Raw genomic sequence first — 18,030 nt, forward strand, 5'->3', positions numbered from 1 at the left:
GGTTGTTTGAAGACAACATGTTTTTGCCCTTCAACCTCTTAGCAATGAATGTTACAGACACTTGGAAAGCAATCCATTTGTACGTCAGAGAGAGGTACTCTTGGCTTAGAGATTTGAGGCCCCGTTTTTGTTTCTGAAAAAGTTTAGCTTGCTGCTAAGCACCAAGATGCTCCATCTTTGTGCAGGTAGAGTTTTTGCTTAGTTTCCAAAAGACCAGTGGTGACACAGGAGAAAGAGGTATTTGGTGGCATTGAAACACCCTCTTCAGCTTCCATGGATGTCACAGGACTGTGGCAGGGAGGGGATGGCACTGGGGCTCCTTCCAGATTGACCTTGCTCGAAAGCTGCCGGCCACCCCCCTGCCCCCAAGGAGGCAGTGATTTCCCGCTGTGTCGCTCTAGCTCAGGGGCACGTCTGTCATCATGTTCTGTGGTTTCACATAAGGATATATTCCTTTGGCTGCCCACTCCCCTCAAGGACAGACAGTCTTCTTCACTCCACTTCCCACCCGCCCGCACAGGGCCAGAGCCACAACAGAACAAGGTAAATGAGTATCTAATAAATGGGTGAGCTTAAGTGTTGAGGGGGCAGCAGCATGGGAAACACTGGTGGTGGGATTAACGGTGCCCAGAACCCCCGGGGTGGAGCAAGATTGAGAAGGCCTTTCTCAACTGCGATGACCAACACACTTGGCCCTGAGAGACGGAGAGGCTGAAACGTCACTCCCAAATTCCACCATCTAAGAGGTTACCAGGTGGCTGCTAATGACTACATCAAAGTCCAAAGACCCACTGTTTTGTTTCCTACATAGATCCACCTTCCACCTCCACACATACACACCCTACCCCCCAAATCAATGTTCTAGGTAAGTGAGATACGTTTAAGTTCATGGACTCTTGGAACCAGATTTCCCAGGTTCACATCCACTTACTGGTTGTGTGGCCTTGGGCAAATTACCTTACCTCCTTGGAACTCAGTTTACCTATCTCTGTAATAGGAGTAATAACAGTTTCTACCTCATAGAGCAGTTTGGAGGAGGCTGATATATGTAAAATGCTTACCAATGCCAGGTCATAGAAAGCCCTATGTGTTTGTGATTTTTATTAATTTTTATAAAAAGTCTGTGAATGCTGCATTTGTAATTAGACATGGCTAAATATTTCTAACATCTGTTAAAAAGAATTATCTATCTTTTTTAGGATTTACTTGTTTATTTTTACTTTTTTTTTTACTTGTTTATTTTAGAGAGAGAGAGAGAGAGAATTCCTGTGTATACTAGTGGGGGGAGGGGCAAAGGGAGAGAATCTTTAGGCAGACTCCCTGCTGAACGTGGAGCCTGACACAGGGCTCAATCTCACAACCCATGAGATCATGATCTGAGCCAAAACCAAGAGGTGGACGCTTAACTAACTGAACCAGCCAGGTGCCTCAAGAATCATCTATTAATAAGCTTAGGTACTTTAGCTGGGTATGCTGTTACATGCAGGCCAATTCTGATCCCTATGATCTTGTTTGTTTCAAGGTACAGTTCCATTGCTCTCTAAAAAATTATTTTACTACCTTTGCTGAAAAACTAGGGTTATCATTTTGGAAGTATTTTTTCTCAACCTGACAAGCCTGCAGACACCAGCAGCAGGAGGAAAAGTTCAGGGCAGAGCAGAAGGTCAGGCCACATTCTCTCCTTCCCCACTGCAGGTCCTCAGGCCACATGAGGTCAAGGCTGAGGGGGTCAAGGAGGAGTTTTCAAGTGGATTTGAGGCTGTGGGTTTTGAATGGAGCACTGGACTGGACTTTCATGTCTAAAAGAGAGTCTAAATTATTGAAAAGAGGCCTGTTCTTATAACCAATAACCAAAAGTTATTAAACCTGCCGTGAAACCATCAGGGGTCAGGGAAGATGGTTTGGCCATAACATGGTAAGAACAAAGCCAAGTTACTTTCTATGTGTACGCTGCAGAGTTCAGCCTGTTCCATACACCAGGTACATTAGTGGGGGCTCAACTAGGTGTCTCTGAGAACCAGAGTGTAATACTAGGTATGCAGTGAGCTGGTCAACACCCCCCAACACAAGAACAGAGCCATCGGGTGAATCCTCAATGGAGGAGCAAGAGCAGCCTATGGGTGGCTGTTGTAAGGGAAGGTCAGCTGGAGAACACATCCCTTTAACCACTGGGGATCTGTGGAGCTCCCCCAAATGCATATCTGGACTCTTTCAATGAGCCCAGCAGAGGGCACTGGCAGGAGCAGCCCTCACAGAGCTCCAGATGATCAAAATGACCCTTGTTGACTTTCCTTCTCTCACCCTCCTCCAAGTCAGAAGACAGAGGGAGCACACATCTTGCCCCTCTTTCACAGAGTAAATTCTGAGCCTCAGGAAGGGAGAGGCTCTGACTTCCATGTCAGATGGAGGTTTTTAACTGGACTGAATGGGGCTTTTTCATAGTTGAGAAGGAGTTAATTATCCAATCAAGACCAATACGATGGCAGAACATGGTCAGATGCTGTGGGGCTTCCCTGTGATGCCATCAGAGGACAGAGCAGGAAGGCTAAACAGAGAACTCTGAAGGTGGCCCTTCAAAATACGGGAAAATACAACCAGTTTCCATTGGTATGTGAACAAGTTCATCCCTGCTCAGCAAACTGGCTAATGGAGAATAGATATAATGCTTGCTTCATATGGGCATCATACAAGGCGAACAAATTCACATGTGTCAAGTGATTCCAGTGTCTTTGCCAAATGGCCATAACATAGGTCATTTAATCTTCAATAAATAATCTGATGGTATATTATGTATCAGGGACTATTCTGGGAGCTGGGGATGCATAGTGAACAAAAGTCCTCATGGAGCTTCCATTCTAGAGAAGGAGGCAAATAAAACACAAGCAACTAATATATACATATTATATACCATATGTTACTATGATATATGTATATATTATGTATAACATAATTATATGTTATAAACATATACATTATATAACATATAATTACGCGTTAATATAATATATACTATATCTATTATATCTGTATAGGTAAATACAGATATAGATAGATATTTATGTATATAATATAGATAGATATATCTATAAAAGATATATAATATATAGATACACAGATACATATTACATCCTATGTATATGATAGTTATACATAATATATATAGTCTGTAATATACAGCAGTAAAATAAAGGCAATGACATATAGATAACTATACATATAACATGTAACATATTAGTTATATAGGTAACAGCTGGGACAGTGGTAAGTGCTATAAAGAAAAATAAAGCATGGTAGGAAATAGAGGAGACAGAATGGAGTAAGGCTAATTTTCAATAATGGTGCCTTCTTCCATTGGTAGAACACTTTACAATTTTAAGCACTGTCCCATTTTATCCCTAGAGTAATTTGGTGAGGAATTATTCCCGTCTAGAGGTAAGGAAATGGGAGCTCAGAAAAGTCCAGTGACTCCAAGCTGGGTGACCTTTCGTTACCCTGGCCAACAGAAAAGCAGGCCCAAGACCAGTTGGGCTCGAAGCTTCTGCATTCTCTGTGATGCCTGAATTAATTCTGGGACCCAGAGTCAACATGGTATTACTGGAAGCCAGGGCTTATGGAGCTTGGCCACAGTGCCGGAAAGAGGATCTCTTTCAGATCTTACTTGTGGCAAAACAATTGCGGCCATCCACTCACTTTATCAAGGACAGTATCCCATCCTCCCATCCTCCCAGCCTCTCAGCTGGGCAACACAGGCTGGGAGAGGGGGTGGCTCATGCCTGATACCCGTTCACCCCAGCCCACTTGCAAGCTGAGGGGGTGGGCATGGGGGGGGGGAGTGCCACCAGTGACATTCTTCTCTAAAAATGAAGCCAAAGTATTGAACCTTGCCTCCTCAGACTTAAAAGTTCACAGATGAATCAAAAGTTTGGATGGATCTGCTCAAAGGAAGGCTGCCCACGATTACACCCCAGGCTTCACAGAACAACCAGTCCCTTTCTCTGAGGGGTTGGGGAGGTGGAAATGGCAGCTGCAGCTGGGAGCCCTCAGGAAGGGCAAGCGTGGCCGGGATTTCAGTTCAATGGGCTCAGTGGGGAAAACCCTCGGCAGGCTCCTTCTGTCCTCTGGGGCTGGAAGGACAGCCCCAATTTCTAGTGCACTTGAAATTGATGGCAGGGTACCTGGATTTATGCTTTTAATACCAGGATATGTCCTTGCTTTTGGACTGAAGATAGGATGGAGTTTGGATGTCTTTTTTTGCGACTATTTTGGAAGCAGCTGGCACTGTAATTCTTAGAGAAAGTTATCATTTGGAAGATGTTGAAAAGCCATTTGGTGTAAATAAGACTTGTGGGCATGGAGGCCAGCAGGACCGAGGATCAGAGAACAGGGGCGATTTGGTGGAGGTTGTCCCAAGGAGGAAGACGGGGCGGTGAGCAGTGGGAGGTGGTGGAGGGGGAGAGAGGAGGCCTCCACGCAGAGAGGGCTGGGTGGGACCAGCTGTGGGCAATGGGCAGGGGGAGGCCCGGGGAGCCCCCAGTGTGGCAGGGAGGCGGGAGAGCATTTCTCCCTGGCTCACAGTAATTCAGCACGCGGCTGTCCAACAGCACCTTCTGTCACGATGGAAATGTTCTATCTGCACTGTCCAGTATTATAGACTCTAGGTACATGGGGCCAGTGAGCATTTGAAATATGGCTAGAGACTGAAGAAAGGAATTTTTACTGTTTAAGTGAAACAACCATATGTGGCTAGTGGCTACTGTCCTGAACAGCACAGGTGGAGAGAGGTGCTCTATGCAGAAGAAAAAGGTCACCCTGACCAGGTCAGAGAAGTTAAGTGATAAATCCAGGAGAGTTAGGATTCTTGATCTTTTGGTTCACCCAACCTACCCCTCCATCAGAGGTCTGGACTCTCCACAGGAGCTGCTGTGAGGGAGTGTGGATGCCCATGAATGTTCCAGAACCTCAGACACTTGACAAAGCTCCAGGCTTCCCTGCATTCCTGCAGTGCTCTTCCTTGGCCCACCCAATGAGGGGCTCACCAACTCCCTCCCTAGACCATGAGGTTCTCCACAAGGTGGACCCACACCAGATTTCCTTCTGGATCTCTGCAGAAGACCTGCCATGCAGCCCACCTCGGCCAACACCGATGGACTGAAGAAATGAGTAAAAGAAACAGCAAAGCTGGTTTCTTCGACTGAATTTTTAAAAAATTTATGTTCATGTATGAGAAATAGCATTAATGTATCACAAAAACTTATGCCCTTCCTTACATCACAATGGAGCATCCTCCCATTTATTGGGTGGACCAATTCTTGGCCACACAATTTTAAACTCTCCCAGGAGGCTGGCTCAGGCCTGACACTGCTCTCTTTCATCTTTTTCCCACTGATGATTTATCTGTTGCGTTGGGGATCTGAAAAGGGAATTTGTGAAACTTGTGCACTGACCTCTTTCTGCCATTTCAGTCCTTGGTATGCCCACACTTAGAAAGTTGGTAAGGAATAGTGGTGCAAAACTAGCCTGCCTATTTTTTTGCTAGCAGGTGTGGTAAAAATTATACAAAGGGAAAAGAAGCTAATAAAAGGAGTAAGAGTTTGGATGTACTGACTCAATTTTTTTTGTTTTGTTTTAAGATTTTATTTATTCATTCATGAGAGACACAGAGAGAAAGGCAGAGACACAGGCAGAGGGAGAAGCAGGCTCCTTGCGGGAAGCCCAATGCGGGACTGAATCCCAAGACCCTGGGATCATGCCCTGAGCAAAGGCTGATGCTCAACCACTGAGCCACCCAGGCATCCCCAGACTCAAATTAAATTGGGTATTTTAGAGGTATAGAAACCTCTCTCCATAGATAGATAGATAGATAGATAGATAGATAGATAGATAGATAGATAGACAGATTTATATAATACAGATTTTATTTATTTATTTATTTATTTATTTATATATTTATTCATTCATTTATTGAGAAAGAGAGGGAGAGAGAGAATCTCAAGCAGATTCCCTGCTGAGGGCAGAGCCTGACAGGGCTCCATCTCACGACCCTGAGATCATGACCTGAGCCAAAATCAAGAGTTGGATGCTTAACTGACTGAGCCACCCAGGGCCCCCAAATCTATATTTTTATCTATCAAATAGACAAATGATCAGTCTTAGAAGAGTGTCCGACAGCATTCCTTGGCCTGTTAAATAGGAATGATCAGTGATGGTGAGTGTTTGTGGACACAGCCTGAAGCGTGGAATATATTTTCATCACAAGAGGGGCATACAGCAGCCAGGCCTGCAGTAATATTACAAACAATACCACTCCACATGAAGGATTCTCAGACCTCCCAGCTAATGACTTCAGACCATTTCCCAGTCTCTCCAAGGCTTTCATGTGACAAAGCCAAGCAATCTGCCCACCCCAGAATCACTGACACACACGTAACACACTTGGGATTTTAATATATGCCTCTCAGAGGAAAGAAGGCACTTTCTGCAAGCCAAGTATTGAGAAGATTCAAGTCAGGTGTATGCTTTTTACCTTATTGACCTGCCTAAATTGTTTGGAATTTGTAATACTTGGGTATTACTTTGTTTTTGTATTTGGCTTGGTATTACCTTGTTAATAAGTGTTTGAACTTCTTCAAAATAGTACAGCACAGTTATTATTTATTTTGATAACTTAAAAACAAAAGCAATTAGGATGTTAAAAAGGATTAAGAACTGTGCATAAATTACTCAGAAGAGGGGAGGAAAGGAATAAGCCAGAGGAGGCTGGACTCACCTTTCCAAAGCTGGCGGCGTTGACAGGCTGGGTGTCATTCTTCTCACAGAAGTCCAGGTAATGCATGTAAAGGGCGCTGCGAGGGATGCAGACCCCCTCTGCAATTTCATAGTTCTCCTCCAGCCTGCGGAATAAATGCCCAATGAGCAAACCTCAAGCAAGAAGAGCATGCGCCTCCTGGTCCTCCTCCAGAGGAAGACCTGGAGAAAACTCTTCCTACAGAAGGGAAACAGAGGCCCGGGAGGACAAAGCAACCTGCCCAAGGTCAGGCATGGAGGTGGTTGGTTAGCAGGATCAGACTTGTGGCCCCTGTGGGTATGACCTTGGGTCACTTTTGGCTCAAGTTCCCAGTCCCTCTCTTCCGTGCTGTCATTGGACTGGCCACATTCTGGGTGGATTGGTTTCCTTCAAACTCCAAAAACGATACAGGAGCTTGTAGGCACCCTGTTCAGCTGAGCTAACCACACACTCACTTGTGCAGCCATTTCCAATACAGGTCACAGTGTCGGTGCACCTTTGCTAACAAGAACAGTGTGGTGGGATGGCCTGGGAAACAAATGCCCAAGGAGAAATCCGACAGCTGGACAACCAGGAAGCCACTGACTGAAGGGAAGTCATATAACCACACGGGAGCTGAACTTCTCAGTCTCTTCAGGATCACCTCTGCTGTGCTGGAACTATGATTCTACACCCATCACCTTCTCAATGAGTACAGGTTAGGGGCTCAGGGTGAGGGCTACCCATGGGGTTCAGACCCCAGCATTGTCATTGTTGGCTTGATGACCTTGAGCAAGTAATTTAACCTTCTGAAGGTGCTGGCTGTGATCGCCTTATAAGCTGTTGTGACAATCGGATGAAACGTATGACATGTGCCAGCGTGGTGCCTGGCACGTGAGAAACGTGAGAAACACTCAGATGTTGGACCTCATCATCATCCACTTTTCTTCTCCATAAAACATCTTTGGGTGCCTATTATGACCAGAATCTGTGCTAGATATTGGGCATATAAAAGTAAACTAGATCCAGTTTAGCATTTTTCCTCCTGTTTAATGCAAATACCAGAGTGTAGGCATCAAAAAGACTCCTGCCCCTTTGTCATAGACATGTTAGAAGATTTAACACTTCTTCTAACAGAAGTGCTGAGGCACATGATAATTTGAGGACTTTTCTTTGGGGCTGCTGCTTTTAGAGCCTGGGGCACACACTGTTCAATTAACTCACCAACAGAAAATATTTCTCTTTTGATCACAAACTGGATTTTAGGAAACAATCCAAAGTCACTTGGAACCAAGTTTGAAGGATAAAGTGACTGGAATAACCTTTTCATCTCAAACATGTTTTGGGGGTGCGAAGGAGAGCAAAAATAAAGTATGATTCTAAAGCAGTGAAGTAAATATCCTCAGATGGCTTCTAACTTCTCTGGGGGCACTTGCCAAAGAAGTGATCCAGTGCTGTCGTAACTGTGAAATGGAACAAGGACACAGCCTCCTGAGGTGCCTACTTGAAAGGGCAGTGCTTGTTTGGCTCATTCTGACATGTGGTTGAAAGAAAATTAATTCAATCATTTCATATCCAGACCCTACCAATGAATTCAACCCTAGGCATGCTCAGATAACTGAAGAAGCCTGGTGCTGAATGGTATCATGTCACCCACTCCCCCCTCTCTGGGAAGGGGAACATTGAGTAACTCCTGACCATTTTTAGAAGTGTTCCGGGAAGGAGTTTATGCAATCCTTTCTGTGTGACCTAATTCCTTGACACTGGCATGGTATCTGATTCACTCCCAAATCCTTGAAGCCTAGCCTATTCCTTGGCACACAGCAGGTGCTCAATCAGTGTTTGATTGCTAGATCGTTGCAGTTATGTATTCATTCAACAAATATTTACTGATCTCCTGCCACCTGCCAAGTGCTGGGGATGCATGGTGAGTAAGACTGTCCCTGTTTGCATACAGGGAACAGATTAATGGTGGGTAGATGGATAAAGACACAGGTAATCTTTAATTCAACAAATATTTATTGAGTTCCGGGCAGTGTTTTAGACATTAAGGAAATGGCAGTGAACAAAACAGAGGTCCTGTCCTGAAAGGGCTTACATTCTAGTACACGTGTCCCTGATGTCGTAAATCAGAACTCTAAATGTGGTTCCCTGTGGGAAAATGCTTTCACACAGAGATTAAATTTCTTAGGACTGTCCTAAGCTTCAGGTCTGCCATGAATGGGAACCAGCCTTCCAGCTTAGCCTGGACCCCTGCATGCCATTCACAGCATTGTTTCTCTATAAAAGTGAGTTCAGAGGTCCAAATAACCAGCTTATGCACAAACTTGTGTGGGCCATCTGATTAAGACAGTTTTCACAAACTGGGGTCTCATAGACATGCTTTGTTTCACCTGAAAACAGTGTTGGCCCAACTTTTAAAATTCAGGACATTTCACATAAGAATCTAGATTCTTTTGAAAAGGTGGAGCTCTGGCAACACTGGGCCCATTTTCCCGTATGACAAAAATCGGCCAGAGGTGTGTATGCTCTCAAGTTGGCCAGAGTCCCCACTGCTTCCTCCTTTTCTGACACCTACTCTATTTTCTGTTCTTTGTCTGGCTCCTGTAGGCTCCTGTGTTGACGTAAGCCACAGCCTATGCCCTAGTTCACTTTGCAATCTATCTGGGAAGAAAAATGCACAGAGATAGGAATATTTAAGTACGACAGATGCATTTGATGGCGGGGAAAGAGACTACTGTGTTGAGGAGAGGAGATGGTTAAGGTTCGAGGATGAACCGGGATTTGAACTTTGTGACAGCAACAATGGCTAGCATCTCTTCCCAGGTGCCAGTCACTGGGTATTTGGTATCTCTTTCCAACCTCACAGGATGGAAAGTAGGAATTACAGCCATGTTTTAGATGACAAAACGGTGGCTCAGAGAGTGGAACTCGTGTGCCCATGGTCATGCAACCAGTAAGTAGGAGAATCTTACTCTAAATCACTGTGGTATCCTTGCTTGGATAGATAGAGGGGGTTCCAGGAGAGGGGCATAGCAGGAATGAGAGACACACAGGCATGTGCTTTGGATGATGGAGACAATGATTTGAGTGGAGAAGGGGGTTGCAGAGGAACCTCTGAAAACACAAACCCATGGAGGAGGGGGTATGGAGAATCTTTCAGTGCCCACAAGAGAATATGGCCTGGCATAGGAGTTAAGCAAACCCTGGAGTTCAAGAGTCACTACCAAAATGTTATAGGGAATGACAGAGCAGAACTCAGAGAACTGAAAAAATAAGGGCTCAGAGGAGAGAAGAACAGAGTGTTTCTGGGATGCTGCAGAAATAATCATCATAACAACAGTCACTAATATTAATTTAAAGCTTAATATGCTCTATTAGGCACCTGTGTATTGACTGTAAAAGAATACAACAATAAAAGCAAAAAACACTCAAGTTTCATGGGTTTCATCTCAGACTACTTAGAGTCCTAATATTAAGCAATTTCCTTTCCAAGTTTTGATTTCAACTCTCTGGACTATGGTGGAACATTTTCCAGTCTAACACACACACACACACACACACACACACACACACACACACACCAACAACTTGGGCAACTGCAACTTTGTGCAGGACAAACTGGGGAGGGAGGCGGAAGTATCTTTTTTTGCTTATCCTTGGCTAATGATTTCCTAAACTTAATTTTGGCCAGAAAAATCTGTGGGTACGTTCAACATGCATGCCATGCAAGCCAGAGTTCACCTTATGAAAGGCATCAGATCCTTTAAAATGACAGGGGGCCAGTTACATTTTCTTAAGCACGGTCACAGCATGATCAGATTCATTCTTTGGAAAGGTCATTGTGGCACCACCATGGTAGGAGGCCAAGGCTGACCAGCGAGGCCTGGCACATGGTGGCTAAGTAATATCTTGTTGAATGAATGAATGAACAAATGAGACCAGCTAGGAGATACTGCAAGAGTCCAGGCAAGAAGTGATGGGGTGTGAATTGAAGGAGTGGCCGTGGGGGCAGAGATAACATTTAGGGTGTGATTCTCATGTTGCCAGATGTGAGATGGATAGGAGCAACCAAGGGCAGCTGTCAGGTTCCTGACTGGGCTGAGTGGATGCTGGGGGCCCCTTTCCTCATGACTAAGAACTGTAGGGGCATTCTGGTGGGGAAATCGTGGCCTTAAAAAGCACAGGCTCCCAGTTAACTTCCTGGCTCCCCCTTCTTAGGAGGAGCTACTTTACACAAGTCCCCTTGCCTCAGTTTCTACTTGATGTCCTCGTGACTTGTTTGCTCACCAAGTATGGCCAAGGGCTCAGCCTTAAAATATAAGACCAAGATTGAAATACATCCCAGTGAATGAAACCATAGCAGCAAGGAACTTTTTGAATCCAGATGGGTGTAAGTCAGGGTTCACACAGGCTGAGTTAATTAAGCAGTTACCTGCCAAAGGCCAGAGCCTTGTAAATAAGTACGTTTCTACCCACGTTTTGTTCCTCTTACCCAGAGCTTCTTCGCCTCAAGGTATCTGAGTGGCTTATGACTATGAAGCATTTTAATAAGCTCTACAAATGAATAGACGGAACTGGCATTCGGGGCAACTTTGATGCTTGATGAGTTTCCACAGAAAGAGCGTCACGATGCCTTTCCCCAAACCTCCTTACAGAATCCAGAGGTCTGTGTGTATGCTGAAGTTGCTAATTGGAATGTCTGCTTCGCTGACCAAGGCATGGCAGAAAGAAAGGCAGTTAATTATTTCTCTTCATATCTGATGAAACTTCCCCTTCTCCTCCTCACTTGGAGAGGACATCATTAGTCTGCCGTGGTGAACAATACTCCATTATACCTGGATATTTTTAATGATCACCAAAAAATTCCCCACTTCTTCCATTTTCTGATCTTCTATTTAATAACTTGATCATATTTGAATTGAGCCCATCCTATTATGCGGAGATAATGAACGCAGTCTAGTAGCCAACAGGAGTCATTATCTGCGGTATACTTTTTGAAAACGACCTCCTCACGAGGTTTCAGGCCGCAGCACCACGGGCCATGGGAGGAAGCTTCGTTCAGCACCTTGCAGTGAGGACCAACCACAGCAGCACCCATGTGACTGTCCCTGCCTTTCTCCTGTTCTCTTTCATGGACAGATGGGCTCCTGGTTCAGTCTCCACTTCCCGGGTGCTTGCAGGCACATCTATAAACAGAAACTTTCTCCTCTATTTTACCAGAAAATTAGCCAGCAGGATCTTTTAAAACTTTGCTGAACATAGCAACTTGTTACTGAGGTTGTCAGAGCCACCCGAGGCTGAAAAATCTGTGAAAACAGACTTGCTAAGTGATCAGAAGCCAGATGGTCATCTAAACCCATCAGTGGCTCCCCTCTGCCTCTGTGGAGGAGCCCTAATACCCCCCCTTGGCATCTAAGGCCCCCACGTCTGACCCCTGACTACTTCTCCAGGCTTCTCTCGACCTGCTCCTCGGTACACACACTGCTCTCCTGCCAGCTGGACAGTTGATCTTGCCACATTCTCCCTCCCCGCAGTGTTCCATGGTGTTCCTACCATGGGAGGTGAGCCCTCTGCCGTGCCTCCCCTGGCACCCAAGGCTCAGCTCGGATATCCTCCCCTGACATGATGTTTAATTCCCATCCAGCCCCATCCGAGGATGGCCTCTTCATCAGTTCTTCTTCCAGCCAGATTCATGTGTCCATCCACTCAACAGCACGCAGAGCGCTGCAACGGGCACCTCCCAGCTACAGAGTCACATCTGTAGAGGAGAATGTTTTTGACAGGAGGCACAGCCTCTGCCCCCAAAGCTTTTACCACTTGCTGGAGATTTTCACAGCTCTTTAGATCTTTTTGCAGCTCCAACAGCCTTTGCTGAGAAACAGCATGGGTTCAGAGACAAGGGGTTGCTGGGTTGAAATCCCACCTCTATCGCTCACAGGCGCTACCTTCTCGGCTCTGCTGCTTGACCTCCCAGACTCTTGCCTCTCTTCTCGGTAAAATGATGCGAATAATACCCAGTACCCATCTCCCGAGGCTGCAAAGGGACTAACCAAGAATACACAGCCCTCCGGCTGGCAGAGGGAACACTGGATAAGGGCACCTGTCAGTATTACTCTAGATTATTGTGGAATATTCAGGAACATTTTATATCTTAGACTGAGAGTCCTCAGAAGGTAAGAACCAAATCGAATCCCTGTTTATGTTAGCAGAGTTCCTGGCACTGTGCCCTGCACACAGTCAACACTACAGAAGGAAGAAGACAGGAGGTGGTGGGAAGGAAGGAAAGCAGACTTTTGCACAAATCAGAAAAAACTTTTTTTTAAAAAAATCTTAAGACCCAAGTAATTTAAAAAAAAAAAAACCCTAATTAAGATGAGTATGTTTGATTTATATGTTCAAGTGCTTCCACTGTGCCAGGGATATTCATATTTGCCATTACTCCTTGAGCAAGACGGGTAACATTATCTCCACGTCATGGAGGAGAAAAGGGAGGGCCAGGAAGACAAAGTGATGCCCAAAGTCACTGCTGGGAAAAGCCCAGCTAGGAGCATAGACTCAGGTATGAGGCTTCTAAAGCCCTCACTATGTGCGATGGACTGACACTCATTTGGTTGGTGAGCCAGCACACATTTATTGAACACCTACTATGTGCCAGGCATTATAGAATACAGCAGTGAACATCAACACACAATCCCTTCCACTGCCTTTAGGAAGCTGACAGTTGATCAGAAGAAGAAGGGAACCAAAGAGAGAACACCACCACCAGGCAATAAAAATGTCCAGAACGGTGGGCTTTGGCTCTGGCTAGCTCAGAGGCTGATGCTATAAAAAGCCAAAACAAACAAACAAAAACCCCAATCTACTTTTTTTTTTAAAGATTTATTTATTTATTTATTTATTTATTTATTTATTTATTTATTTATGGTAGACAGAGAGAGAGAGAGAGAGAGAGGCAGAGACACAGGAGGAGGGAGAAGCAGGCTCCATGTCGGGAGCCTGACGTGGAACTCGATCCCGGGACTCCAGGATCGCACCCTGGGCCAAAGGCAGACGCTAAACCGCTGAGCCACCCAGGGACCCCCCCCCCCCCCGCCCATCTACTTTGTTAAACAGCAGTTAAGTCCACAAATTACTTCTGGGTAGACAAGCCAACCAGAGACATGTATTCAGGTGATCTGGTAATTTCCCCCAGGACGTCAGCTGGCTCTGCCTCCCCTTCAAGGGCCTTCTGGGCATCCCCCTGCTCAGCTGGAGTGAGACTGTGACCCTCTCTTGTGTTCAGTTGCCTGCCTTGGTTTCCTCCTCTTTAAATAGGGGTAACAGTCCTGCAACCTCTACAAAGTTTTCATAAAGAGCAAGAGAGCTCATCTGGTGATGTCACCTGGTGCAAGCCTACCTAACCTGTAGTTTTGGCTGATGCTGAGCAACAGGCCACATCAGAGATTTTGTGCTGTCCTTGTAATGACAGAACAGGACCTGGAATAATCTAATCTGTAACCTGTTTCTGGCCTACAAGCTACTGGGTTGCTATTCCAGAAAGGCCTGGGGTTAGCCAGGTTCTAGAATCCTTATGCTCATTTTTTGGGTTAAAGTCTTCTTCTTCTTCTTCTTCTTCTTCTTCTTCTTCTTCTTCTTCTTCTTCTTCTTCTTCTTCTTCTTTCTTCTTCTTTTTTTACAATAGCTCAGTGTCACAAGTTCTCTAATGTTACCAATGCTTCTGGCAGCCCTGAACTCTGGTGGCCACCACTGATGGCCAAAGTCATGTGGGTACCATACTCTAGCATAAAATATCCCCCAGGATATTCCCTTTTCATCACTTCCCTGTCTCTACTTATTTCTATGTCACCATGACAAACAGAGCCTCAAAGAAAATCCTCATATGCCCCGTTGCACACCTGTGGGCATGTTCTCCGTGTTGGTGTCAAGAAGTGGAGGTGATGGTGGTACATGGGAAAACATTAGTGGGGCTACAAAATTGCCCACTCAAATGGTATTACCTTATTATACCCTAACCACAGCACAAAATACTTAAAAAAAAAAAAGGATCCTAGCTCCACAACACAGCTTCTCATTCCCTGAGACCCGCCCTTCATCCCTTCATGTTGTCCTGCTTTCTTATGTTCCTCTATCTAGCAGAGGGCTTCCCACGGGGTACTGCCACACTGACCGGCATTATCTGACATCCCTGGCTGTTGTCAGAGCTAGAAATGTTCAGCCTCCCTTTCTGGAACAAGGTGGCCTAACTTGTATTTTGGAAGCAAATAATGTTATGTCACTGTGGAATGAAGGATCAAGTCAGAAATGGGTACAAAACACCTGGTATTAGTCATATGCAATGACTCTGGTCTGAGAGCTGTGACCTGGTCCAAAGTTTCAACATGCTTCTTTGGAATAGCACCAAACCCACCTTTTTGCCTCTGGCCTCCAAGGGAATTTTAAAGAGAAACACAAAATTTATTTTGCTTTATATTAGTTTGAAATATTGAAAGGCCATCAATCACTCAAGACCTCATTTTAATTTTTAATTTTTTTGAAAGAAAGAAAAATGTCTCCCAACAAAGTGACAATTTGGCCTTCTATACTCTTCCTGTGGGGAAGGGCCTCCCTTCCTCCATAAGTTTGTGGAAGGGGCGATGCCTCCACCCTGATTGGCACACCAGGAGCCAGAAGTGACACAGGCGGCAGGGAGGTGTGTAAGAGGGCGGGGCTGTGCAAGGGGACATGCACTGGCAGCAAGCAGGCCAGGATGGTACAACAGGCTGCTTTCCATTCCCAAATCCTCTGAGTGAATAGAGGTTATTGTGTGGCTGGGATTCCAGCAGCGCTCACCATCCCCAGCGGCTTGGGCTTTACTAACCCTCGTGACCAAGGATGCTGGAAAGTGTTTGGCAGAAGGCATTTGACAATATTTGCCTGTTTTCTGCTGGGAGCTGCCTCCAGATCACGTGGCCCCAATTATTTTAGGCTGCTCGGCCACTGTATTATTTGTTCTTGGAGTGGGGGTGGTCTCGAGGGTGATGGGGGGTGGGGCTCATGGCAAGGAGGGAGAAGGTGGAGAAGCGAATAGCTCCTAACTCACTTCCTAAAGCCAAGTGTCCCAGGAGAGCTCAGCACTGTTGGGCCGCCGTGGCCTGGAGACCAGTGTCCTTTTCTGGCCTGCCCCCCTCATGGTCTTGAGGGGTTGCACACTGCCATTGCAGACAGGGGACAGCAGGAAGGAAGCAAGTGCCTCAGAGAAACAGATGCCATGGTGCGGAGCCAGGTTTTTTTTTTTTAGAGAGAGAGAGAGGTGGACGGTGGGGGTGCAGAGGGAAAAGGAGAAAGAGTCCCAAGCAGGCTCCACACCCAGCATGGAGCCTGATGGGCTCAATTTCATGACCCTAAGATTATGACCTAAGCCCAAATCAAGAGTCAGACATTTAACCAACTGAGCCAGTCAGGTGCCCATTACTATTATTTTTTAAAAGTACTTTGTACTGTGGGTGAAGACATAAAATGATAAAGCCATTTAGCAGGCAAATTTTAGTCCCATTAACATTTTCTGGGCACCCAACACTTCCACATCTTGACATTGACGTGGAGAACATCCCCACAGATGTGCAAAGGGGGCAAAGATGAAGATGTTCTTTGCAGCCTTGTTTGTAGGGCAAAGATGAGATTTGGACACAAACTAAATGTCCATCAAGAGGAAAGTGGTGAAATCTATCTGCTGCTGTTTTACATGGAACTATGCACAGCAGAAAAAATGAGGTTGTTCTCCAAGGACTCACATGGGTATGGCTTCGGGACACTCCAGTGAGGAATGAGCCAGTTGTGGATCAATACAGTGTGACAGGTTGTAGGACAGTATCTCTAGTGTGATATGTCTGCATTCTTTTTGGAAAGGCGCAAACATGAAATTTTGAAAATCACAATTCAGAAACTTCTGTTGGTACATAAGCAAGTAAATGCATAGGCAAGAGACTGGAAACACACATGCATGCTCTCTGCTGGTCACAGGGTTGCCCTGGAGGAGAGGCAGGAACTACAATGGAGAACATACGTTGACCTTATCAATGATGTTTTGGTTTTTAAACAAGGAAACATCACTTGTGCAAATAAAAGGAAATAAAAACAAAATATGTATTTATCGAATGTGTTTGTATCTTGCTTTTTTCTAAAAAGCTAACAAAAAAAAAGAGAAGAGGGATCCCTTGGTGGCTCAGCGGTTTAGCCCCTGCCTTCTGCCCAGGGCTTGATCCTGGAGTCCTGGGATCGAGTCCCACATCGGGCTCCCTGCATGGGGCCTGCTTCTCCCTCTGCCTGTGTCTCTGCCTCTCTCTCTGTGTGTCTCTCATGAATAAATAAATAAAATCTTAAAAAGAAAAAGAGAAGAAAATCAGACAAAGGAAAGAGGTGGAAAAGTACATGAACATCAGCTTTAGCTCTGAACTCGCTGGTGGCCAGAGCAGAAAGGGAGCGCAGTCTGAATGATGTCACTTTCCCTGGTGAAATGGAGGCTGCATCCAGTCCCTTTTGAGGAAGCATTTGTACTGAAACTACACTCTGAAAATTTTACTCATGTGCGACTTTATATAGGAGGTCACGTGTTTTCCACCATGATTTCAAGCATGACTCTGTTCTTTTTTTTTTATTTATATATTTGAGAGAAAGAGAGAGAGAGAGAACGAGAGAGTGCACGAGTGGGGGAAAGGGCAGAGGGAGAGGGAGATTCCCCGTGGAACAGGGGGCCTGATGCCAGACTTGATCCCAAGACTTGGATCATGACCTGAGCCTCAGTCTAACCAACTGAGTCACCAGACGTCCAACCCTGTTCTTATTTGAGAGAAATGTCAGGGATCCTGGGTGGCTCAGACAGTGGGGTGCCCAACTCTTGGTTTTGGCTCAGATCTTGATCTGAGTGGTTGTGGGATTGAGCCCTGGTGGGGTCCTTGCACAGCATGGAGTCTGCTTGAGAGTTTTTCTTTCCCTCTCCCTCTGCCCCTTCCCCTACTCTCTAAATAAACAAACAACATCTTTAAAAGAGAGAGAGAGAGAGAAATGTTCTCCTTTTTCTTCCCTCCTGTTTACAGATCCTCTCCTTGGCTCCCTCTCCCACCTCCTCTTTATAACTCTCCTCTTACCCTCTGTGCTCCACACTAGCTGCCTGCTGTGGTTCCTTGAACAAGCCTTGCCTGCCTCCCATCCTGGAGGGAGCCCCAGATCCTATGGTGTGTGTCAGGTTAAATCCAAGGAATGAGGCATCCTTCCTCACTGCTGGGAGG

The 18,030-nt window shown here is 45.6% G+C and overlaps 1 protein-coding gene across 3 annotated transcripts in view; it reads right to left on the minus strand.

The window, feature by feature from the left end:
- Nucleotides 1-18,030, minus strand: part of RFX4 (regulatory factor X4) — a 162,238-nt gene that overhangs the window by 91,205 nt on the left and 53,003 nt on the right. For all 3 annotated transcript variants that reach the window (XM_049115348.1, XM_049115349.1, XM_025461929.3), the window contains one exon: nt 6,767-6,890. In XM_049115348.1, the coding sequence (XP_048971305.1) occupies nt 6,767-6,890 (124 nt within the window). The remainder of the gene's footprint in view (nt 1-6,766; nt 6,891-18,030) is intronic.

Source organism: Canis lupus, chromosome 10 (assembly GCF_003254725.2).
Source record: "Canis lupus dingo isolate Sandy chromosome 10, ASM325472v2, whole genome shotgun sequence".
NCBI lineage: Eukaryota > Metazoa > Chordata > Mammalia > Carnivora > Canidae > Canis > Canis lupus.